We start from the raw sequence: 26,968 nt of genomic DNA on the forward strand, positions 1-26,968 counted from the left end.
TCCAGCGCGCAATGCGGGCACTGCTGACTGTCCCATCTTTGATCCTCCCGTCCAGAAGCATCTGGGTGGGCGTGTGATGTGTGAGGAGGGTGATAGGAGAGGTGCCTGTGAAGATCGAGGATCTTTTCATAGCCCAGTACGTGGCCAAAAGGTGCCGCTCGCAAATTGAGTAGCTCTTTTCCACGTCAGTGAGTACTCTGGAGGAGTAGACCACTGGTCTTAGCCTGCCGTGCCGCTCCTGGAGCAGCACAGCACTGAGATTATCCCCGCTGGCCGCTACCTCCAGAAAGAACTCTCTCCCTCCATCTATCGCTCCCAGGGCTGGTGCGGTCTGCAGGTCCCTCTTGAGCTGGACAAATGCTGCCTGGCACCCCTCATCCCAAGACCATTCCACTCCCTTGCATAGGAGTTGGAGCAGAGGGGCTGCCGTGGCCGCATAATCCTCAATAAAATCTCTGCAGTAGCCCGTTAGCCTAAAAACGACCTCACACCCCTCACAGTACTGGGGACCGGTAGCTCTTGGACCGCTTCCCTCCTAGCCTTGTCTATGGCTCGTTCCCCTGTGCGGACGGTCAGGCCCAGGAATTTAACTTCCCGGCGGCCAATCTGCGCCTTCTTCGGGTTGACCTTGAACCCTTTACTCTGCAGCAGCTCCAGCAATTCGGCCAGTAGCGGGCCATGCTCCCCGACTGAGTCGGTAAACAAGAGCAGGTCGTCTACATACTGCACCAATTGGGTGGGCTGGCTAAATTCCTTTAAACTACTCGCCATGCACTGGTGAAAGATGCTGGGGCTGTTATGAAAACCTTGCGGCAAACAGTTCCAAGTATACTGTTGCCCTTTAAAAGTAAAAGCGAACTTATACTGGTCTTCCCTCCTGAAGGGGATCGACCAAAACCCATCCGAAATATCAAGCACCGTGAACGTAGTCGCGGATGCTGGAATGCTTCCGATGAGGTCGGCAACTGCTGCCACTGTGGGGGCGCACGCGGGGATATTGCTGTTGAGCACCCGATAGTCCACCGTGGCTCTCCATGAATTGTCCGGTTTCTTGACCGGCCAAAGCGGAGAATTAACATGGGTGGCTATGGGCCTCAGCACTCCCTGCTGCACCAACGAGGATATGGCCATCTCCATATCGGGCTCTGCTTCTCTAGGAAAGTTATACTGCTTCTGGGGCCGGGCCATGGGGCCTTCGTCTACCCTGACCTTAAACCCGGTGACCCTCCCGCAGTCGTGTTTGTGCGTGGCGAACACAGCCATGCGAGCCTGCACCAATGCTTTAAATTCCTCCAGGACACCTTCCACCATGAGCCCGAGGTCGTAACCTCCTTTCGGCTTCACAGTACACAGGGTTCCCTTCCCTTCTTTTTCTGGGATAACTACCATGCCATTCTCCTCACCCGTATCGGCTCCCCAAAGGCAATGGTTGCGGAGATCCACGAGGATCCCGTGGCCCACGATGAAGTCGGCCCCTAGGGTCCCCTTTCCTCCCTGCGCTTCCCACCTCGCCAGGACACACGTCCACTTGGTTTGGAATGGGCCCAGGCGGACTGAGAGCGGCTTGGAGAATGCTCCCGCCTGTTCCTTGCCGGTGAACCCCGATAGAACGTATGGAACTCCGCTGGACAGAGGTGAGGTGGTGGGATTAGCTGCGTGGATCACGGTGCATGATGCCCCCGTATCCAGCAGATAAGTCCCTTTAACCTTCTCTACCTCCATCTGCACGAGCGGTCTCTTCCATCCATCATACCTGAGAGCACACAGGTAGACAGGCTGTGCGGGCTCTAGTCATAGCGGGGCATCGTCAGAGGGGGCTGAGGGAGTTACCACACCGGTAGTGGCTGCTATTTTTCCCTGGCTGGCCATAAAAGATCGCATGGCCTCAAAAAATGACTCCATGGCAGCGGGTGCAATTCTTGTCTCTGTCTCCCCCATCGCTGCCTTTTGGGCTGGGGCGGTGGGATTCTTTCCCTTGGTATCCTTCCAGGGGTTTTTACAATCTTTGTGCCAGTGGCCGTCCTTCCCGCACCCATAGCAGTTTAACTTAGCCTGGGCGGGACGATTCCCTTCCTGGTGCCATTCCTTTTTATGCTGGGCCCCTGGTTTAACCTCGTGGACTTTCCCTTTGGGTTGGGGCGTCTCGATACCCCTGATATTTTTAAATGCTATCGTGAGCTGGCGGATCACCGTTTCCTCGGTGGTCTGGGGGCTACGGGGGTCAAACCAGGCCGCAGCTCGAGTTCGAATTTGGGGCAGGCAGTTTGCAATGAGACAGCGGAGCCAGTGGGCCGATTGATCTCTGTTCAGGAGTGTCCGCCCTGGCATTCCCGGGCATGCGCTCCGGTAGACTGGCCACAGCCTGTCTGCGAAAGCCTGTGGGGACTCCCCGGGAAGCTGTACCGTTTTTTCCACCCGGGCAAACGGACTCCCGTCATTTGAGTCCCATGGCCTCCATATCTCATCCCTTAACTCCTCGTAATCTTTCTGCCCCCTTTTGCACTCATCTGATAAGGTTTGGAGGAGGTCATCACCCAGAGAAAACAGCAGCATTTTTGCTTGTTCTGCTTCATCGCAGTCATTAACGCACATTGCCTGCTCTATCTCACGGAAGTGTAGAGAGGGGTCTCCCTTCACTGTCACCTTAGGGATATGGCTAACCATGACCCTGAGCTGTGGGGTGCCATGCGGCACTACAAACTGGTTCTGGATGGCCCCTAGGTCCTCGCCACTGGCGGGCGGGACGTACCTCCGTTGTCGGAGGGGGTACACTGGTCCCAGTCCTGATCTATCTACCAGGGCTTGCTGGGTCTCCCCTAATGCTTCATCCTCCACCCCCCCTTTGCTGCCAGACCTCCTGAAAACTCGGGGCTATGGGTGGTGGCCGTGAAGCCTCTGGTTCCCTAACCAGTGTCGTTCTGGGAGCTGCCTGTGGGACTTTCCTGCTTGGGTTGCCAGTAAAATCCGACTGGCCCGCCTTCGGGCTAATGAGGCATACCATGCCCTTCGCCCTCGCTCTACCTTTGCCTGGTGGTCCCTTGCCATCTGCGCCCTTTCTTGGCTTATTGCCTGGAGCGCCGCTACCCCTTTCTCTTCCGCTGCTGTCTTTTCCTGCAGCTCTCGGGTCAACTGCTTAATCTTGGCTGCTCGCGCTGCTACAACACGGTCTAGTACTAAGACCTGCTTTTTAAAACACAAGAGCCAGACTGCCTTCTGAATTCCTTTCTTATACTGTGTACTTGCTGTCCACTGTATGCTGCATCTATGGGACGCTCGGCCTTTAACATATCGCCCACCCATTTTTTTGCGATATTTACCTTGCCGCACACATAGGCAGACAACCTTTCCTCCATTGCGGATTCCTCCTCCGCACCACTGTCTGCCTTGTCTCACACTTTCGCCTCAGCTCCTGCCTGACTCGCCATTTCTGTAAGGGGTTTTTACTGTTTCTCGGGCTTATTATCGGTCAGCCAGTTATGTTTTTCCTGAGCTGCCCTGCCCGCTGTGCGGTTGCGAATCGCTTTCCCCTTCCTGATTCTGAGCTGAGGACTTATCGGGCGGTAACAAGGACAGACGAACAGACCAGTGGATTGATACAAGGAAAACCAATGTTTATTAATAAGAAAACTAAAACTTCAAGGTAAACAGTATTATACAGAAGATAAAAGAAATCGCTATGGATGCAATACAGTCTTACACTTAACGGGGTGGAAGAAACGGACACATCGAGGGAAAATTCTAAAATCACAATTTTAGCAATACCCCTTTAACTCCCACCCTTACACCTAGCTCGGTTGTCTTGTGGCGGCCAGAAAATTAATGCTCACCGGTGAAACAGATGAAAAGGCCTGGCCCCTGTGCCCTGCTTCTGCCGTCGACATGTGGTTGCGAGGTTTACTGGATGGCCTTCCTTCTTAGTTGCTAGCAGGCAGACAGGACCGGGCCAAGATGCGAAGAGAAGAGAGAGAGAGATACTAGGAAGCCCCAGTTATACCCTCCCGGTAACAGGTTATTTTCGCACCTCATCAGTTTTGCTCCATTGTCCGATTTGGGCTGAAAACGTAAGACAAAAGGGGTCCCGATCTTGGCCCATTTTCATTAATGGCCGGTACCTGTACTGATCTGTTCCATAACTGCTTTCCATTGTTCCGAATGTTCCTTGATGGGCTATCTTTTGTCCTGGGATCTCCTGCTCGAATTTTGATGTGTCGACCGGCCATGTTGATGGCTTGCCTCAGGGCGTGAATGCAACTGCATTGTTCAAAGAAACCTGTCTGAAACACGGAGCCTGCCAAGCTGTTGGAGAATCCAATTTCAAATCTGCCGGCCCTTGGCCATGTGTCTGACCGCAGCCATTTTGAGAGACCCTGCATTTTTTAAAACACAGTCACACCAGGGTTTCTTTAATAACTCCAATAAATCTTCGGTGGGGGGGGAACATGTGAAATTTTGCGAATCCCTTCAGACCTCATTTTTAAAAATTTCAATTTGTCTCAGCATCCACAGCCTTTTGGGGAAGGGAATTCCAGATTTTTCCTACCTTTTGTGTGAAAAATTGATTCTTGATTTCACTCCTAAATAGCCGAGCTCTAATTTTAAGATTGTGCCCCCTTATTCTGGATTTCCCCCACCAGAGGAAATAGTTTCTCTGTGTCTCCCCTATTGAATCTTTTTATAATTTTAAGCACCTCGATCAGATCACCCCTCAACCTTCTGAACTCAAGGGAATAGAAGTCATGTTTATGTAACTGTCCACGTATTTTAACCCTTGAAGTCCTGGTATCATTTTAGTAACTCTCCGCTGTACCCCCTCTGAGGCCAGTATATCCTTTTTGAGGTGCAATGCCCAAAACTAAATGCGGTACTCCAGTGGGGTCTGACCAAGGCTCTGTGCAATTGAAGCATGACTTCCTTCCCTTTGTATCCAACCTCCTTGAGGTGTAGGGTAACCATTAGCTTTTTTGATAATTTTTTGCACCTGTGCACTAGCTTTTAGTGATTTACATACATCCCTTTACTCCTCCACAGTTCCTAGTCTCTCGCCGTTTAGAAAATATCCTGATTTATCTTCCTTGGATCCAAAGTGGATGACCTCACACTTCCCAGCATTATACTCCATCTGCCACAGTTTTGCCCACTCACTTAATCTGTCTATGCCCCTTTGAAACTTCCTGCTCCCACCTACAGAACTTCTGTGTCTCCTAACTTGGTGTTATCAGCAAACTTGGATATACAACTTTCTATTCCTTCATCCAGGTCATTAATATGTATGGAAAAAGCTGAGGCCCAGTACAGTCTCGTTTGATTGTGTCTGGGAAAACCATGTGATCTTGGCACACATAAAAAGGAAGGTCAGAGCTGGCTGTGTCATGTCGTCTGCTACTTCTGCATCCTATAAAGCCCAGGGACCTGTGCAGTGGCACTGTTTGCAAAAACAGAGGGACCTGGGGGTAGATATTCACAAATCTTTGTGAATTTGGCAGGGCAAGTTGATAAGGTGGTTAAGAAAGCAAATGGGATACTTGGCTTTGTAAATTGGGACATTGACTACAAAAACAAGGTTGTCATACTAAACCTTCACAAATCACTGGTTAGGCCTCAGCTGGAGTATTGTGTACAACTCTGGGCACCACACTTTCGGAAGGATGTCAAAGCCTTAGTACAGAGGAGGTTTACCAGGGATGAGAGACTTCAGTTATGTGCAGAGATTTTAGAAGCTCCAGTTGGAGAAGGGGGAATAATCCAGACCCAAAGGATTGAAATGGTCCTCAATAATAATTAACATGAAGGTAATCACTACAGAAGATTTTAACCATTATGCTTTAATAAGATGCATTTAAGGGGAAGCTAGATAAGTACATGAGAGCGAAAGGGAAAGAAGGTTATGCTGATAGGGTTCGATGACGTATGGTGGGAGTAGGCTCGTGTGGAGCACAAACACAGGCATAGACCAGTTGGGCCGAATGGCCTGTTTCTGTGCTGTAAAATTCTGTGTAATGCTTCTATGTAAAGCTGGGATTGTTCTCCCAAGAGGAGACCTAATAGAGGTATGCAAAATTATGAGAGGTTTTGATGGAGTAAGAAGGTATAAACTGCATTTCCTCTGGCAAGTGAGTGGGTAACCAGAGGTCCTGAATTTAAAATAATTGGCAAAAGAACTAGAGGGAAAATGAGAAATTATTTCACACACGATTAAGATCTGGAACTTACTACCTGAAAGGGTGGTGGAAGCAGATTCCATAGGAACTTTCAAAAGGTAATTAAAAATGTACTTGGAGAACTAATTTGCAGGGTTATTGGGAAAAAGCTGGGGTGTGGGGCTAAATTGGACAGCTCTTTCAAAGAGACGGCACAGACATAATGGGCCGAATAGCCGCCTTCTGTGCTGTAAGATTCAAAGATTCTGTTTATTATTTTTAGCTAAAAGATTGGATTTCCTCCTCTCATTGTCACATTTTCTGATCCTGAATTGAATCACTTCTTCAGTTTTATTACTGCATGTAGGTCAAATAAGGTTGTCCTTCACAGTTTCTATGTTTAATTTTACTGGCACAATTTTGGCTTCTCCCCTTTTTTTAGATTTCTATTTTGGGACTACGCATTGGCACAAATCAATAGTGGCCAATGTGCTTGAAGAAAACTCGGTGTCATTGCTTTCCTTTTCAGGACAGATGCAAAAAAAAACAATCATCTCAATATTGGTGTGACCATGTGCTTTCTAAGGCAGCAATAACAAGAATCTAAAACACAAAGAAGACTTGAAAAAGCAAAGGAAGCTAAAGTACTGGATTGAATTTAAATGTCAGTACTCTGAGGCTTGCCCTCTACTGAGTTGCTGGTCATTCAGGACATCCTTCAGCACTGACCCATGACAAGATGTCTACACCAACTTATGTCAATGGCTTAAAACACTGACCAAAATGCAATAACCTATTTACTGTCACTGGTGGGCACATTCAGTGACTCTCATCTAAACGTGACAGCGCTGCTTGTAATGTTTGCCTGGGTTTTCAGCTCGCAATATCAGAGAGTGACTGAGACGCATGTTGTTTATTACAAAATAGATTGTCTCTTTTTTAAAAAAGGGAATGAGAAAAGCCAAAAGAAAGAGGGCCACTCCTGAGTGGGGGTTGTGATTCTGAATCTACAACAACTTGCATTTATATAGCACTTTTAACATAGAAAAACTTCCCAACCCACTTCACAATGGTGCAATCAGACAAAAATGGATGCCAAGCCAAAGAAGGAGATATGAAGAAGAGTGACCAAAGCTTGGTCAAAGAGGTGGGTTTGAAGGCGGGTCTTAAAGGAGGAGAAGGGAGGCGGAGTAAGTTAGGGAGAGAACTCCAGAATGTGGGGCCTGGACAGCCGAAGGCACGACTGCTAATAGTGGGGTTAAGGGGGGCAAGGAACTGCACAGAAGACTTGAGTCAGAAGAACGGAGAGCTCAGGTCAGGTGGGGGTGGTGTATGCCTGGATGAGGTTACAGAGGAATGGAGAAGTGAGGCTATGAAGGGATGTAAACACAAAGATGAGAATTTTAAATTGGAGATGTTGGGGGATCAGCTGCCAATGTAGGTCAGCAAGGACAAGGTGATAGGTGAGTAGGACCTAATGCTGGATAGGAGACAGGCAGCAGAGTTTTGGATGAGCTGAAGTTTGTAGAGGATGTGAGGTCAGCTAGGAAAGTATTGGAATAGTCAAGTCAGGAGATGACAGTCATTGATGAAGTTTTTCAATGGCAGATGGGCTAAGGCAGGGGTGGAGGCAGGCGATATTACAAAGGTGAAAGTAGATGGTCTTTGTGATCGAGAGAATATGGAGTTGGAAGCTCAGTTTGGGGTTGAATAGGATACCAAGATTGTGAATAGTCAGGTTCCACCTGAGACAGTGATGGAGAGGGGGATCGAATTGGTGGTGAGAGTAGGTTGTTTGTTCCGGGGGGAACAAAGGGGATGGCTTCAGTCTTCCCAGTGTTTAACTGGAGGAAATTTCAGCTCATTTACGACTAGATATTGGACAAGCAGTCTGACAACACAGAGGCAGCGGATGTATGAGAGAGGAGGTGGAGAGGTAGAGCTGGAAGTTGACACTGTTCATATGGAAACTTATCCCGTGTTTGCAGATGATGTCACCAAGGGGCAGCATGTAGATGAGGAAGAGAAGAGTGCCATTGATTAGGGTTGTTTCAGTGCTGTGGCAGGGATTGAAACCAGTTTGAGAGATTCAATCACGGAATAGTGGGAGAGATGGGCATCGATTTGAGAGGTGACAACAAGTTCAAGAACGTTGACGAAGAAAGGGAGTTGAGGTGGGGTAGTAGATTGTAAGGTCAAAGGGGTTGAGGGTGGGATTTTTGAAGGGAGGGGTGATGATGACTGTTTTGAAAGAAAGGGGGCAGTACCTGAAGAGAGGGAAGCATTTACAATGTCTGCTAGCCTGGGGTCACAAAGGGAAGCTGGGTGGTCAGCAGTGGAAATAGTCAAGGGAGTGGGAGGTGGCTCTCATGGACAAGATGAAATAGAATTTTGCCGGTGACAAGGGCATCAAAGGTGTACCTGCGGGAGTTGTTGAGCAGATGAGATACACAGCTGAAGAAGTATTGTGGTGTAATGAGGGCCACGCCAGTCAGAGAAGGAGAATAATTTTCAATGAAATGATGTTAGTAGACTTCTAAGCTACTGTGTTACCTGTTCTGAGCATCTTCGTAAGTCTAGTCAGTCGATTATTTGTTTTCCATGGTTCACCGACCTTGGGTAAACCAATAATCCAAGCAACAGATAGCTAAGTGTATGGTCGAGTCAATTGTCCATTGCTGTGATCTTGAGGAAAAGAAACTCACGGTCTGATCAGTGCTCTTCAGAAGCTTCCAGAGCATCTCTCAATCAGGTTCCGATTGATTGTATTTACAAGTCTGCGATGTGGAGCAGTCCATATATTTGCCAAGCTTGGGACCACTGCACACAATAATGTCTTTGACAGATCTGTTGTGACAAAGGTGTTTACATTTCTCTACAGTACTTCCTGCATAGAAAGTGGGTCAACCTTGGTTGCCAGTAGCTTTTTGATGGAGAGCAAAAGGAAAAGGAACATCACTTGAGACCCAGCTTGATAAATATTTTACAGCTAGGCCGGTCATGAGTAAAGGCCCAAAGGCACATGAATTTCAGGTCTCCCAAAGAAAGAAGAAAGAACTTGCATTTAAATAGGGCCTTTCATGACCTCAGGACATCCCAAAGTGATTCACAGTCAATCAAGTACTTTTGAAGTGCAGTCACTGGTGTAATGTAGGGAAATGCTGCAGCTAATTTGTGCACAGCAAGGTCCCACAAACAGCATTGAAATAAATGACCAGATAATCTGTTTTTAATGAGGGATAAATGGTGGCGAGGACACCGGGAGAACTCCCCTGCGCGTCTTCAAAAAGTGCCACCGGATCTTTGACGCCTACCCAATAGAGCAGTTGTTTAACATCTCATCCAAAAGGCATTACCACCAATAGTGCAGCTTTCCTAGTGTACTGCACTGAAGTGTCAGCCTGGATTATGTTCTCGAGTCTCTGGAGTGGGATTTGAACCCACGACCTTTTGACTCAGACGAATGAGCTACCACTGAGCCAAGACCAACAGTGTCAAGGTGATGGCAAGTGGCGTCTGAGCTGGTAGTCCTATAAGAAAATAGACCAAAGGTAGAAGATTTAAATAATTATGAGTACGAAGAACTGGATTCACAACCACATTTAGCATTTACAGATTGTGTTTGTTTAGATACCCTGTGTGTAAACTAATTTGAACAGCACCCCCAAACAAATTGCTTATTTTTTTTTCAATCTGCAGCAACTTTGACAAGTTATTCAGAAAATGTGGATCGTACTAAGTATGGCGGGGAAAGTAGTAAGGAATCAAGCTCCAGAGCAAACCTTAAACCATGGCACGCTCAAAAATCTGCCATGGATTCCTGCCTGTATCGAGTGGATGAAAATATATCTGGCTCCACATTCAGCTTGAATAAATTCCCGGAAAGAAACTTGGAGACCGTCTCATCTCAGTCTGTCCACTCTATCCCTCTGTACCTGATGCCTCGGCCAAATTCTGTAGCAGGTAAGAATATAGATTTGGTGTTTGTAATATCTCATTAATTTTCCTGAAAAAAATACCACTAGTGACTACTAGTCATTTATTGTGACTATCAGTACTTTTACTGTGATCGCTTTATTGACTAAAAGTCCAGGAATATAAGTGTTGTACTCCCAATGCAGACCCTTGCCTTGCAGGAGCACAAATGGAGAATCCAAGTGCGTGTACTTGTAAAGTTGCCCCTGTAGACTACTACACTATATGTGTGATGCACATACAAGAACATCTTACAGACAGTTCCTCTTTTCTCCACTTTCTCCCAATTTATTATTTATTTTCCTGTGGCCTTTTTAAAAAAAAATACTGCACAATCACCAACCTATAGCATTTCCAGTTAAAAGGTAGTTGACCTAGGCAGGCTGTGCTTTTGATGGTCTGTAAATGGGTACTTGAGGATGCACAAGTGTGACCTGAAGTGATCTGCCCTCCATGTGGAGATGTGTCTCAGTTTTTTGTGCCTCACTTTTAAATGTCTGGCTGAGATTGAGAACCTGTGTGGGGAATCAGAGCAAACCCACATTCTGCTACCAAAGGACTGTGCTGCTTTATCACATTCCAATTTACTGGCCTTTGATCTATATAACGTTGCCACCACCATACTCTATAAGCTCACCACGCAATATTTTTTTCAAAATATATTCTGAATATGTTTACAATAACAAGTAGCAATTTAATAATTTAAGACTTTAACTCGGTTGATTTATGATGTAACTGAGTTACGACTTTGTAGCTTTGCCATCTGCCTGTTATCTTGTATTGCTGTATGGCAAAGAATGATTATCTCAATGCCAGTAAGTATTATGCTTTTTTATATATGATCAAAGATGAAAATGTGTTGATCTGATAATGTACTTTAAGGTTTGGATTATGTCTATTTAAAGATTGTTGGAAAACAAATTATTGACTGAAATGTAATTTTAGAACTGAGTGTGGCTCATGGGAATAAAGTGTAGCCTTTCTGCTAAATAAGTTAAAATACAACCTATTGGATGTTTCCTACAGGTATTTGCTTATGAATTTTTAATATCATTTTCTACATATTTGTAATAGGAACTCAATTCATATTTAAGTTGATTAGGTTCCGTTGTTTCATATTCAAGAGCGTCATGTGTAATTTAAATTTTACTGGAATGCCATCATTTTAGGACATGGTGTTGCACTTTACGATGTACTGCCTGACAACACAGTTACACGCCTTTCAAATATACCTTTGAACATTGAAGTTAGTTAAATATTAATGAAAATAACAAACTTTGGACTAATATTATATGAAAACTGTGTCTGATACATATACAAAATACAATAACTTTTGCCTGCTCATGAGTTATAGATCCTTTTTAATAACCTCAGTAATTACTTGGTCTATTGTTAATGGACATAACCATCAACATTGCAAATGCACAATGAATTGATAAACTTCAATTTTAAGCTATTTTGTTAAAATTTTTCCCTTTGGCCGCTCTAAATGTTCAATTCTTCTACAGTTGCAGTTTTTATGACGCTCTCCCTTCATAGTTTCCTGGATTACTTACCCTTTCTTTCTGGTGTGGTTAATGTTGCAAGGGAAACTTTTTTTTTCTTTGATCGCTTGTGCTTAGGGTCCAGGTGGAAGATATTAATCAAAGTACTTGGATGCCAACCACTGCTCCTTTAATCAGACAACTAGTAACCAGCTAGTTTGGCTATAGTGTGCCACCTGGAATCTTTTTGAGGTTACACAGCAACAACAGTCAGAAAGAAAAGTTTACCTTGATTAGTCTGTTAGAAAATGGATACGCAGATTGGTTACCATTGAACAATGGGAGAATTTCCAAAAGTTCCAGAATTAGGCAAAACACAAATAATTTAGAGTGTCCTAATGTGCGGAAGGCTCGCAAAATGAAGCTTAATTTGTGACATTTAGAACAGTGATAATGTATGTTTCTAAGATTAATGAAATTCTAACCATTAAGGGTTATTAACAATTTTATTATTTAAAAGAAAACCTTTGAGCCAAAGTTTTGTAGGCAGTTACGTAGCAGAACTACAGAGTATGTGCAGTTAGTTGACTGTGGGTCACTCTGCCCATAATACACTGAAGGAGGAGGAAGGAATGGAGGTGTTCAGGTACAATGTTAAAAGCAGAACTTGTTCAGAGCACCACTGGGTTCAGAACACTTGTTGGAGAACTGTAGTTGTGAGTAAATATTTAAGTATAACTTCTTTTTGGATTTAGCTAACCTTACAATTAAGTAATGAACATAAGTCTTGTTAAAATATGTGATTAAGTTATATCTAAAGTAATGAGTTGGCCCCTGCAAACAAACTGTTGCCTCAACATTGGAGAATAGTGAATATTGACAAGAAAAAATTGTGTTTCTTTGCAAGGCAACCTGACCTGCGACTTGAATATTTGCAAATATGTGAACCCTCTTCTTGGCAAGAATATAAACAGTTGTACAGTAGCTCTGTGCAAGCACCCTGACTCTGGGACATGCTAGTGAATAAATGTGTTGCATCACAAAGTGGTTGAGTGTGGCTTTCTAGTCATGATTCCCCAATTTGCAAATTCCCAGTCTTATTCAAAGGTGTATAGAAAAAAGGATAAGTGCTTTATCCTCAGGGAGGGAAGGTTGAGGATGATCTAAACAAGATGTCCTGATGGGCTTCTAGGCACAGAACTCAGGGAACAGAAAGTGTGCATCATTGTTCCTTGTGGTTAAGGTATGATGTATGGCACGAGGGGACCGAAGAGGAGGAGACTATCATTTTTTTTTAAATGCAGTATTTAAAAAAATTTTTTGAGTTTAGGATTAAATACTTGATACTCAAGTGCGGTGTAGTGCCCGTAATGTTTGAGTGAATGGAAACGATTAGACTGTAAGGGCAATTGGATCATAATTTTGTTTGGTAAAGGTACCGTATTTGAGAAAAGTCCTTTCAAAGTGCTTTCAAACTTGGTTCATTCTTTAAGTTCAGCCGCTCTAGAAAGCTCTTGCCTTCTGCTGATGAAAGTTAGAGCTGAATGACTGAGCATGCAACATTCTAGTCTGACGAGGGCCAGCTGTTCCTTTCTAGTTTTTTTTTAATATTCTGATAAATTATAGATTACCTAATACAAAAAAAAACGGTTGTTTTTAAATCTTCCTCCTTCTAGCTCCCTGTCTCTCAGGGCACACGCCCCCTGCAGCCAAGAGGATATTTGACTGGTCTCCCTCAGGTCACAGCTATGCACCTTTGAGCCAACTGCTAGAGGGTGCATAATGGCAACAGGAGAATGAGATGACTTGTGGGAAGCAGCCTGGGCTCTGCTCACTCCAGCTGAGAGTGGTGGACCTTGAAAATTGGGGTCTTAAATTGATTATTGTTCCCATGATACCACATAATAATCCTCCATCACACTGCTCTTTGCAAGACGTTATATTTTATGTCAAGCGCTCTGCTAAAGTTTATATGAATATCAATTTTTCAATGCCATTTAGATATCACTAGTATTTTCTTTTGCAGTGAAGCTCAGTTTACTGTTTCTTGAGGATATCAACACCTTCTATTTTCTCGCAAGTCTTCTGGGCCACTTAAGCAATGTTACTGAAGCATTTTCCTAGGCTTCCACCATTGCTGGTTTCAACCAATCAGCAGGAGGTGCAAAGGAAGCTGCCAGGGGATATTGATAAGGTGGAATAGGCAAAAAAGTGAACAATGGAATTCAGTGTCAGTAAATGTGAGGTGGTACATTTTGATTAAAAATAATAATTATACTTTGGGGAAAATCTGGGTGATGTGAAAGAGCAGAGGGATTTTGGGGTTCAGTTTCACATTAAAAGCAACACCTCAAGTGGATAAGGCCATAGAAAAGCTAATGGAATACTGGGCTTTATGACAAGAGGTATAGAATATAAAGTCAGGATGTAATGGTGAATCTATATAAAACCTTAATAAGACCACAGTTGAAGTACTGTGTGCAGTTTTGGGCTCCACATTATAGGAAGGATGTTGAGGCAATAGAGAGGGTACAGCACAGATTCACTAGGATGCTGTCTGTTATAAGCAAATACAAATACAAAGAAAGACTCGAAAAATTGGAGCTGTTTTTATTAGTACAGAGGAGATTATGGGGTGATTTGATAGAGGTGTTTACAATTATGAAGGGATGGCACAGAAGAGATAGAAACAAAATGTTTCCAGTGATTGAGTGGTCTTGAACAAGGTGAGTGTCATTTTCGTTATTCATCTGGTAATGTAACTATTGAGAGTCTTGGTGTCAATGACTACATTAGCTACCTAATCAAAATCAGGGCTCTTTTCATCAGAGGAGATTAAAGGGTGAATTGATAGAGGTGTTTAAAATTATAAAGGGATGGGATAGAAGCAGACCGTTTCTCGTGATTGAGGGGCCTGGAACAAAGGAATATAAGGGGTGTGGTACAAAGGGATATAGATATAAGATTAAATGTAAGAGATTTAGAACAAAGAGCAGGAGAAACATTTTTACACAGAGGGTTATGGGGCTGTGAAATGCACTATTAGAGCCAGGAGAGACAAGGTCAATATTTAAAAACAGGTTTAAGGAAAGTGGAATAAAGGGGCTGTGAAATGCACTATTAGAGCCAGGAGAGACAAGGTCAGTATTTAAAAACAGGTGGTTTAAGGAAAGTGGAATAAAGGGATATGGGAACAGGGTGGGTGCATGGGATTAGAACTACTGTTCATGTGGAGGATAAACACCAACACGGACTGATTGGGCTGAATGGCCTGTTTCTGTGTTTATTTTCTACGTAATTCTATTAGCATTACAGCAAGAATACAACTTTCTGTAACATTTATTGGCAATGCTAAGATGACTTGTAAAACATTCCTGCTTGAATTGTAATGGTGATTCTTAATCATTGTTCCTCCGACTGTGCTAGCAATTTTATATTCCAATTTCGCAAGATGTGAGTTCTGTTGCTGTATCACAATTATCATCTTACTTGGTTTTCCTATTTATTTTGAATTGCTACTTAATGCATTATAATTTGTAGTTTGTGAATGACTTTGTTAAATTTCTTTTGGAGGAGCTGGAAGAGTCCAGACTAATGTGTGTTCAAATAACATAAGACCTTCTAGTTCATGTGACATACATTGAATGTGCCCCAGGAAAGCATTCATTCTAATTGTGAAGGTGACCTATGATTCACGTGCAACTTTTTCTGCAGTATCAGAAATGAATCAACACCTGGGAGTGGTAAAGAGACAGTAATCTAATTGTGGTTTCAATGACCTCGTAAATTGAGAGCAGAGTTCAAGTAGTTCATGAGACTTGCCTTGACCCTAAAATTACAGACTTAAAATCTCCCAAAGGGCACATATTCTTTATTGTATAGTAAAGCTCATGGGCTATTTCTTGTTCAGTTTTGGGTCAAGATGTTTTGAGTCAGCACGAAATGCAGCAGGGCCTTTTTTGATGACTATGATAAGTATTTGTGGTGCCCTTTGTTGAAGCCCATCGCCAACTCGGGGTTCAACCTCGGGTGTAGATACCGGGAGCCCAGATCTTTACCCATTGCTTTTAGATCTGTTGTTGCCCCCACCCCCCCACTTCTACACCAACTTGAGTTCATTCTCATCGCGTTTATTGCAACTCCTGAGAGATGTGGAGCACATCACAGCCAAGCTGAATCCTATCCTTGCCCAGCATTCGCACGTCGACTTTCTAATAAGAGCTATTGGATAGCAATCGGAGCAGGACCTCAGGATGATTTTATTTAACTACATAAGAACATAAGAAATAGGAGCAGGAGTAGAGCTTACGGCCCCTCGAGGCTGCTCTGCCATTCAATAAGATCATGGCTGATCTTCAACCTCAACTCCACTCCACTCCACTTTCCCGCCCGAGCCCCATATCTCTTGATTCCCCTAGAGTCCAAAATTCTATCTCAGCCTTGAATATATTCAATGACTCAGCATCCACAGCCCTCTGGGGTAGAGAATTCCAAAGATTCACAACCCCCTGAGTGAAGAAATTCATTCTCATCTCATTCTTAAACGGCCGACCCCTTATCCTGAGACTTTGCCCCCGAGTTTTGGACTCTCCAGCCAGGGGAAACAACCTCTCAGCATCTACCGGTCCAATACAGGGTTGCAGAAGCCAATTGTAGCACCCCAGTTGCTGTATAGCTTGAGGCATTTTCCACATGCCTATACACTTTTTTTTTACTTTTAGATCTGAAAAACTGTAGCAACATTATTATCTTTGAACTCTGAAACAGCCAAGCATGCGCATGCTTGGCACATTTAATACTTTAAAAACTGAAGAACTTTATAAAAACTTTATTGTTTTGGCAAAATTTAAGTATTTTGTGTACTTTTTTCTTTAAAAATACTGCAGGAAATAAAACTGGCAGATCCCAGAGCTTGTACAGCAGCTCTTGATTTATACAGTAGAGGGCAAATCTTACATTTTATAACATTGCATTAATTTTTCAAATGATGTGCAATAATAGTCTCCAATGGGTTTAATGCTCATGTCGATACTGGTCACTACTGAGACCACTATTTATTGTGACTGAACAAATCAAATTCCACGAGATTCTGGGACCTGACTGGTGTTTGGGGATCACGTTACACAGTTCTGTCCATTTTTACAATAAAGCCTCAATCCAGTGGCCTCGGTCATAATCCACCTCAGCTCAGGCTCCAAATTGCACAGAAGGTTCATTTCAGATCACTCCCCAACTTCAGGGTTCCACTCGATCTGTATCAATTGATTACATCTGGATCTCCTCCCTCCCCCACTTTAATTTAATAGTGAAGTAGTAGTAAATGAGAACCAGCTGTTGCTTGACTAATTTAATTTCTCTTGTACCAGTACTGTGTAGTCATCAGCCACAAACCTTTAATCAGCAAGAATCCTTTTCTTGATTGTATGTCTTATGTGTGTGGGAGAGAGGAGAAACTACCTGCTTTCATCTCTTGATTTAATCCATTAAAAGTGACACATCTTTTTGTCCATAATTTTGTTGTAGTTCTTGTTTTAGATTTGTCTTCCTGCTTGCACCATTAGATTCTATTTTTTTCCTCTTCTAGGCCATTGCCTATATTAACGTGCAATAAGTTACAGCTGTTTTGAAGATGTATTTGATGCTGTTAGCTTTGGTCTGTAACAGATGCTCTTACCAGCTTTAGGCCTTTCCATGCTATACATTATTCCCCATCCAAAATGTGTGCAAGCACCTTCTGCCTAAATCCTTTTTTACCTAGTGTAATCTGGAGTGATTCACCTGCATATTTTTTTTTCTGCTTTGTCTCTCCCCTCGATGGCATGGTCAAAACTGGGAATGCTGCCTCAGTGGATTGTGATGTGAAATCACAACTGACTCTTTTTTTAAAAATAGGAAACATCCTTATAGACTCTTTATAGACTTAAACATTCTTAAATTGTACAGTATGAAAGGTGCAGTTCAGGCATTTTATTTGCACTTTGGAAAGTAAGAAATTGTTTTTTGTTTAACAATTAGATAACTGAAATCGACCTGCAATACTGCTGAATCTCTCAATTATTATTAAGATCTTCCTGTAGTTTTTCTGGGAAAAAGAAGTGTATACCTGACAAGTCATCTAGAAGAATCCTGGATTACTTGTGATTGCTATTGCCTCCAGATGTTGGATCCTGTTTTAGAAAGGGTAATGCAGATGGAATTTTTGCCAGCAATGGTGAGAACGGGCACAGGATGTAATAGGAAATTTGTACGGCGTAAAAATGCTAAAACCACAATGAAAGACCATTTTTTTAGAATTAAGAAACCAAAATGAAGGGAGAAGAGGCATAGCACAAGACATCACCAAGGTGAAAAAGAAAATGTGGCAAATCAGAAAGTAGTGATTAGGTGACATCAAACTTAGCTTTTAAAAGTCTGAACATTGTAAGAGGAAGGAAAGACTGAGGAATGCCAAGATCTCCACAGTTTTAAGTTACTGGAAGGACTTAGAGTAGGAAACTGTGCTGACTTAGCTGATCTCAGGTGGGGCAGCAGTTGAAGGGCTACAGTTGGCTTCAGCAATTGGAATAGGGAGATGAGGAAAAAAAGCCAACTTTCCCCCTCATCAGTATCCAGTGACACCTGTTAGAAAGTGAGCAATGTGTGGGGTGAGAACAGAATTTCATAGAATCTCCAGCAAAGAAACAGGACATTTGGCTGAATTAGTTTATGCCGGTGTTTATATTCTATATGAGCCTCCTCTCACTCTAATTACCTCTTCCCATCCTGCTGCTATATCCCTCTGTTCCCTTCTCCCTCATGTATGCATCAGTGTCATCTTTTTCAGCCACTCCATGTGGCAATGAATTCCACATTCTCACCACTCTGTAAAGATCTTAGAGCTGTTCACGGTCGCATTTCCCTACCCTTTTCCGCATGTGCTTTAAATTTTTTTTTCATGTACTTATCGATTTTGTTTTAAAACTATCATGGATTGTGCGTCTGCCACCGTTTCTGGTAGGACATTCCATATCCTAACAACCCTCTGAGTTTAAAAGAAATTCTCCGAACATCTACCTCCCTTTGCTCTTTTGGTGGTGATCTTAAATTTATGCCCTCTAGTTGCTAATTCACCAACCGGTGAATATAGTTTTTCCTGATTTACCTTATCAAAAACCCTCATACTTTTGAACACTTCTATCATCTCCTCTTAATCTTTGTTCTCACAAAAAGAGCTTTCTCCATAACTAAAGCCCATCATCTCTGGTGTCGTCTTCGTGAATCTATTGTGCATCCTCTCCACGGTCTTGACGTCTTTCCTAAAGTAGAGCGCCTAAAGCTGGTCATAGAATTCAAACCGAATAAATTAGTGTATTCTATGCCCCTGTTGATTATACCAAAGGCCCCATATGCTTTGTTTTACATCCGCTTTTAAAGATTTTGTATCTGAATCCTTAAGTATCTCTGTACCTGTTTTTCCTATGAAGTTGAATTATTTTGTGTGTATAGGGCAAGAGCACAAAATGTACTCTGGGTGGGGACTTCAATGTCCATCACCAAGAGTGGCTCGGTAGCACCACTACTGACCGAGCTGGCCGAGTCCTGAAGGACATAGCTGCCAGACTGGGCCTGCGGCAGGTGGTGAGCGAACCAACACGAGGGAAAAACCTACTTGACCTCGTCCTCACCAATCTGCCTGTCGCAAATGCATCTGTCCATGACAGTATTGGTAGGAGTGACCACCACACAGTCCTCGTGGAGATGAAGTCCAGTCTTCGCACTGAGGACACCATCCAACGTGTTGTGTGGCACTACCCCCGTGCTAAATGGGATAGATTCAGAACAGATCTAGCAGCTCAAAACTGGGCATCCATGAGGCGCTGTGGGCCATCAGCAGCAGCAGAATTGTATTCCAGCACAATCTGTAACCTCATGGCCTGGCATATTCCTCACTCTACCATTACCAACAAGCCAGGGGATCAACCCTGGTTCAATGAGGAGTGTAGAAGAGCATGCCAGGAGCAGCACCAGGCGTACCTCAAAATGAGGTGCCAACCTGGTGAAGCTACAACTCAGGACTACATGCATGCTAAACAGCGGAAGCAACATGCTATAGACAGAGCTAAGCGATTCCACAACCAACGGATCAGATCAAAGCTCTGCAGTCCTGCCACATCCAGTCGTGAATGGTGGTAGACAATTAAACAACTAACGGGAGGAGGAGGCTCTGCAAACATCCCCATCCTCAATGACGGCGGAGTCCAGCACGTGAGTGCAAAAGACAAGGCTGAAGCGTTTGCAACCATCTTCAGCCAGAAGTGCCGAGTGGATGATCCATCTCGGCCTCCTCCTGATATCCCCACCATCACGGAAGCCGGTCTTCGGCCAATTCGATTCACTCCACGTGATATCAAGAAACGGCTGAGCGCACTGGATACAGCAAAGACTATGGGCCCCGACAACATCCGGGCTGTAGTGCTGAAGACTTGTGCTCCAGAACTAGCTGCCCCTCTAGCCAAGCTGTTCCAGTACAGCTACAACACTGGCATCTACCCGACAATGTGGAAAATTACCCAGGTATGTCCTGTCCACAAAAAGCAGGACAAATCCAATCCGGCCAATTACCGCCCCATCAGTCTACTCTCAATCATCAGCAAAGTGGTGGAAGGTGTTGTCGACAGTGCTATCAAGCAGCACTTACTCACCAATAACCTGCTCACGGATGCTCAGTTTGGGTTCCACCAGGACCACTTGGCTCCAGACCTCATTACAGCCTTGGTCCAAACATGGACAAAAGAGCTGAGTTCCAGAGGTGAGGTGAGAGTGACTGCCCTTGACATCAAGGCAGCATTTGACCGAGTGTGGCACCAAGGAGCCCTAGTAAAATTGAAGTCAATGGGAATCAGGGGGAAAACTCTCCAGTGGCTGGAGTCATACCTAGCGCAAAGGAAGATGGTAGTGGTTGTTGGAGGCCAATCATCTCAGCCCCAGGACATTGCTGCAGGAGTTCCTCAGGGCAGTGTCCTAGGCCCAACCATCTTCAGCTGCTTCATCAATGACCTTCCCTCCATCATAAGGTCAGAAATGGGGATGTTCGCTGATGACTGCACAGTGTTCAGTTCCATTCGCAACCTCTCAAATAATGAAGCAGTCCGAGCCCGCATGCAGCAAGACCTGGACAACATCCAGGCTTGGGCTCATAAGTGGCAAGTAACATTCGTGCCAGATAAGTGCCAGGCAATGACCATCTCCAACAAGAGAGAGTCTAACCATCTCCCCTTGACATTCAACGGCATTACCATCGCCGAATCCCCCACCATCAACATCCTGGGGGTCACCATTGACCAGAACCTTAACTGGACCAGCCATATAAATACTGTGGCTACGAGAGCAGGTCAGAGGCTGGGTATTCTGCGGCGAGTGACTCACCTCCTGACTCCCCAAAGCCTTTTCACCATCTACAATGCACAAGTCAGGAGTGTGATGGAATACTCTCCACTTGCTTGGATGAGTGCAGCTCCAACAACACTCAAGAAGATCGACACCATCCAAGATAAAGCAGCCCGCTTGATTGGCACCCCATCCACCACCCTAAACATTCACTCCCTTCACCACCGGCGCACTGTGGCTGCAGTGTGTACCATCCACAGGATGCACTGCAGCAACTCGCCAAGGCTTCTTCGACAGCACCTCCCAACCCCGCGACCTCTACCATCTAGAAGGACAAGAGCAGCAGGCACATGGGAACAACACCACCTGCACGTTCCCCTCCAAGTCACACACCATCCAGACTTGGAAATATATCGCCGTTCCTTCATTGTCGCTGGGTCAAAATCCTGGAACTCCCTTCCTAACAGCACTGTAGGAGAACCGTCACCACATGGACTGCAGCGGTTCAAGAAGGCGGCTCACCACCACCTTCTTGAGGGCAATTAGGGATGGGCAATAAATGCTGGCCTCGCCAGTGACGCCCACATCCCGTGAACGAATAAAAAAATATATATGTCTCCTCACATTCTTCCTCCCAAAATGTATCGACATACGTTTGTCTGCATTAAATATTTTCTGACGTATATGTGCCCAATCAACTATCCCGTGTCCTCCTGAAGTCGAACGCAGTCCTCTTCGCAGTTAACTACGAACCCTATTTTGCATTATTGGCAAATTTTAATATTGTGTCTGCATACCAAAGTCCAGATCATTTATATATTGAGAAAAAAATCTCTGGAAATGGCAAATTGAAACATACAAGATTCTGAGGGGACTCGATAGGGTCGATGCTGAGAGGATGTTACCCCTCATGGGGGAATCTAAAACTACGGGGCATAATCTCAGAATAAGGGGTCGCCCGTTTAAAATGGAAATGAGGAGGAATTTCTTCTCCCAGAGGGTTGTGAATCTTTGGAATTCTTTACCCCAAAAAGCTGTGAAGGCTGAGCCATTGAATTCATTCAAGGCTGAGTTAGACAAATTTTTGATCAGCAAGGGAGTCAAAGGATATGGGGAAAAGGCGGGAAAGTGGAGTTGAGGTAAAAATCAGATCAGCCATGATCTCATCGAATGACGGAGCAGGCTTGAGGGGCCGAATGGCCTACTCCTGCTCCTATCTCTTATTATGGTCTTATGATGAGTGAAAAGGGGCTGTATCAACCCAAAATGCTGTGCATCACTGATTTGAAAAAGTTTAGAATAACATTTTAGCTACATAACTTAGTGTAAAATGGAAAAGTAAAGGAAAGGAGGAGAGGGAGAGTGACGAGGGTATAATGGCACAGCCTGATCTCTCAAATAGAATGGAAGTCAGACATGGTGTTTATTCACTATTCCGCCTGACTCGAAAGCAACTGGTAAGGCCCACTTTCTAGTTGTGACACATGGAGCCAGCCCCCTACACCAAAAGGTTGGACTTGTATAATGCTTCAAGGGAGAGCCTGGTAAATGGCCATATTTGTAAAATAGCCTTTTCTTTTTAATGTCGGATACATTGGGATTAACTCTAGGGGTAAATACTCAACCCTAGGTTACCTTATAATTATGAACCTCAATTTTAATTGTTGATTGGAAGAAAATATATAATTTCCCTAAAAACTCATCTGTCATTTTATCATAAATTGAAATGTCATTATTTCATAACATCTGTTTCATTAAAACCTTGACTGTATTCAATGCAATTTTATAATTCCTGGTTTCACATGCTAGGTAGCTCGTATGTTTTCAAAGTGCAGTTAAACGAGTGCAGTGTTTGTAATAACAAATAGCCACTGGATTGTATCAGTGCATTTCTGAAATTAGTTCTTTTGCTTTCCAACAATCCTGATCAACCTTGTGATTTAACTTCAAACAACTGTTGTTTTCATGCAATTGGCAACACTCATGGTATTTGTTCAGCAGTTTAAAGATCTATGTTAATAGGTATTTGCAATGTCACCAGTGCATTACAGGGGGTTTCCATGTGCCCAGTGTTTTCCACATTTCTGTCTAATGGTTTTGTAAATGGAAGCTGAATTTGAGTCTGAAATATTGTTATGAAATTAGAATTTTTGTAGTGCATCAATTCAGTATCCAGTGCCACAAAATCACTGAAGGAGAAAAGAAGACATTTTAAATGGAAACTTAAAACAAAAAATCAGATTTACTTTTTCAAAAATCGAAACAAACTAGGCAAGGCTGCTTACACAAGTCATTAAAACGACTTGCTCAAAGTCTAAGACTCTTTCCATCTATATTTCCAATTATATCAATTAACAAGGCTAAACTCAGGGTCATTTACATCAATTATTAATCTTAAATTGCATTAAGACATGAACTGGGAAATTTTATACATACTAATAGATTTTTTTGGGCATCGAATCCTGAGATAATTAGAACATAACTATACTATCTTCCTCTGCATCCTTTGATTTTCTATATTAACTGCTCCTGGCTTGTATCCCACTGCATGCTGTGTTGAGGTGACTGACATTTCACGTCTCGCATGGCGCTGTGCATCCTGCTATGACTGCCTTTTGCCCTGGCCTTATCTAACACCAGCAATCCATATAAAATACATGCTAAATCTCTGGGAGTACTCATGATTTTTATCATATGCATACATGAAATAATGATCCTAAATACCGGTTTATACATCCTAACCTCAGTGTTTTAGGATTAAATATTTTTTATGCAAACATTTCAGTTTTTCTCTCCTTCAAAACACTTTCATATTCCTATACACACAAGGATGGGATAATTGTATTATATGACTTGTGTGTGAACATGTATAATCAACATATATAATATTTTAGGTTATATCCTCAGCACAACACTGATACTGCAGTGGCCTGTCCGAGGGGACATGTCCTAGGAGAAATCATGTAAAAAGGTGCCTTTCTTTTAAGTTTTGTGAAGTCCCAATATCAGAGATGTCCTCCACTTGACCAACCCTGCTATCATGCAGTATGTAAGGACATGCCCCAGCCCTACAGCGCCAATTCTTTGCCCCCAGTTCTAGTGAAATAAACTCTCATACATTTTCATTTGGGTTATTTCTATAGTTTCTGGTTTTTTTTATAGAATCATAGAAAGGTGACAGCATGGATGGAGGCCATTCTGCCCATCGAGTCCGTGCTGGCTCTATGCAAGAGCAGTCCTGCTAGTCGGACTCCCCCACCCTATCCCCATGGCCCTGCAAATTGTTTCCTTTCAAGTACTTATCCAATTCCCTTTTGAAAGCCATGATTGAATCTGCCTTCACCACCCCCTCAGGCAGTGCATTCCAGATCATAACCACTCGCTGCGTTAAAAAGTTTTTCCTCATGTCACCTTTGGTTCTTTTGCCAATCACCTTTAAATCTGTGTCCTCTGGTTTTTAATCCTTCCGCCAATAGGAACAGTTTTTCTCTATTTGTTCTGTCTAGATCCTTCATGATTTTAAATACCTCTGTCAAATCTCCTCTCAATCTTCTCTGTTCCAAGGAGAACAACCTCAGCTTCTCCAGTCTATCCCTCATCCCTGGAATCATTATAGTAAATCTCTTCTGCACCCTCTCGAAGGCCTTGACATCTTTCCTAAAATGCGGTGCCCAGAACTGGACACAATACTCTAGTTGTGGTCGAACCAGTGTTTTATAAAGATTCATCATGGCTTCCTTGCTTTTGTACTCTATGCCTCTATTTATAAAGCCCAGAATCCCGTATGCTTTTTTAACCGCTTTCTCAACCTGCCCTGCCACTTTCAGTGATTTGTGCACGTATACCCCCAGATCTCTCTGTACTTGTACCACTTTTAGAATTGTGCCCTCTAGTTTATATTACCTCTCCTCGTTCTTCCTACCGAAATGTATCACTTCACATTTTTCTGGGTTAAATTTTATCTGCCACATGTCCGCCCATGCCACCAGCCTGTCTATATCCTCTTGAAGTCTATCACTATCCTCCTCACTGTTCACTACACTTCCAAGTTTTGTGTCATCTGTAAATTTTGAAATTGTGCCCTGTTCACCCAAGTTCAAGTCATTAATATAGAAAAGCAGTGGCCCTAGTACCGACCCCTGGGGAACACCACTGTACACCTCCTCCGATCCGAAAAACAACCTTTCACCACTGCTCTCTGTTTCCTGTTACTTAGCCAATTTTGTATCCATGCTGCTACTGCCCCCTTTATTTCTTGGGCTTCAACTTTGTTAACAAGCCTATTATGTGGCACTTTATTAAACACCTTTTGGAAGTCCATATAGACCACATCAACCACATTGCCCACATCGACCCTCTCTGTTACCGCGTCAAAAAACTCTATCAAGTTAGTTAAACATGATTTGCCTTTAACAAATGTTTGCTGCTTTCCCAAATCAATCCACACTTTTTTGAACAAGGGTGTACAAAATTCTGTAATTTTCCAGTACTCTGGCACCCCTGTATCGAAGAATGTTTGGAAGATTACGGCCAGTACCTCCACAATTTCCACCCTTACTTCCCTCAGCAACCTAGGATGCATCCCATCCAGTCCGGGGACTTATCTACTTTAAGTACAGCTAGCCTTTCTAGTACCTCCTCTTTATAAATTATTAGCCCATCCAGCATCTCAACTACATCTTCCTTTACTGAGACTCTTTGGTTTAAAAAAATATATTTTTTGTCATAAATACATCATGGTGCTGGTTTCTTTTCGTCACATTACAAATGGGGTTAAAAATCATTTAATCTTGAGAAATTAGGTATCTTGTTTTGATACCGAGTGTAGACATTGCCCCTGACCATGTATTTGAAGGGCAGGAGAACAGTGGGGCTAAACCATCCAATACAAAGGGAAGCATTGTGTGGGTTTAGTTTTATATATTTATATATGTTTGATAGGCAGCTCTTTTTTAAGTTTGATACACCTATTTAAATTCTTTTTATGTTCCAATTATTTTTTTCAGTCTGTCTTGTTCAATTGAGTAGTCCATCTGAAACCATTGGAGAGTGATCAAAATTCCATGGACAGTTAGCAACAAACTACCATGTAACGGTTAATCTTCAGGACCATTGTGCATATTGTCCAGCTTACATTCCAGTTTAGCGCATCAAACGTAACTGTCATTTTCTGATTGAGGAGGGATAGTTAAGCCAACAGCTACAGTAAATCTACAGTGTGTCATTGCTTCTGTTCACTTATTCATTTACTGATTAATAAATCCGTTTGGCTGTTTATTGATTAAGCTGTGGATGAGTGAACTGTTTATTCTGCTGCCTTTGAAGTCAAAGATGGTCACTTGAGAGCATGTGATAAAACCAAATTGTCCCTTCACCATCAAACACCTGATTCTAATTGAGTGATACCTGGCATCAAACATGGTCACTTTTATAGCAAGGCTGATCACTAAGTGTAGAGACTGTAATGGATATCTTTTTGCTCCTGATCGATGAGCCTTAAGAACTACTATGCACTGGCACCAATTAGTCTCACTGCCTCAACTTCAGATATGGCTCGGTGATATTAGGGTCAGACCTATGTGCTTCAGTTATGTTCCAGTGCGCTCCAGCCAACACCAATTGGAGGTCAAATGTGGAGCTGTTGGCACCACCTCTTGCTCTCTGTTCACCTCACTAGTGGTGCTTTGCAGTTATCCTGACTACAGCTTTAGCTGATGCCCAGTACCCCTGACTGCTATACCAATGCAAGCTCCAGGAAGAAAAAACAAAAGTGGCTACCTGAAATACTACTGATGTGAGTGGGTGAATGCTCTTGGCTGGCCCACTATCACTGTAATCCAGTTGCACTTAGTGTGTTTCGGGTTGTTGGAACCCATTGACCTGATACAGCTGCACTATCTTGAGAGGCCTTGAGCACCCTTCCAAGTGTCTCATGTTCTGAAGGGGATTCTTGCAGTTGTGTAGCAGGTAGTCTTTGCCTGTCTAGCATAGGTCCATCTCCCCACC

At 43.5% G+C, this 26,968-nt stretch overlaps 1 protein-coding gene across 2 annotated transcripts in view; it reads left to right on the forward strand.

Annotated features, from left to right (window-relative positions):
• The window catches only part of tanc2a (tetratricopeptide repeat, ankyrin repeat and coiled-coil containing 2a), an 826,495-nt gene that overhangs the window by 577,974 nt on the left and 221,553 nt on the right, over window positions 1-26,968 (forward strand). For both annotated transcript variants that reach the window (XM_067969114.1, XM_067969115.1), the window contains one exon: window positions 9,837-10,100. In XM_067969114.1, coding sequence (XP_067825215.1) covers window positions 9,837-10,100 — 264 coding nt within the window. The remainder of the gene's footprint in view (window positions 1-9,836; window positions 10,101-26,968) is intronic.

This window comes from Heptranchias perlo, chromosome 30 (genome assembly GCF_035084215.1).
Source record: "Heptranchias perlo isolate sHepPer1 chromosome 30, sHepPer1.hap1, whole genome shotgun sequence".
NCBI lineage: Eukaryota > Metazoa > Chordata > Chondrichthyes > Hexanchiformes > Hexanchidae > Heptranchias > Heptranchias perlo.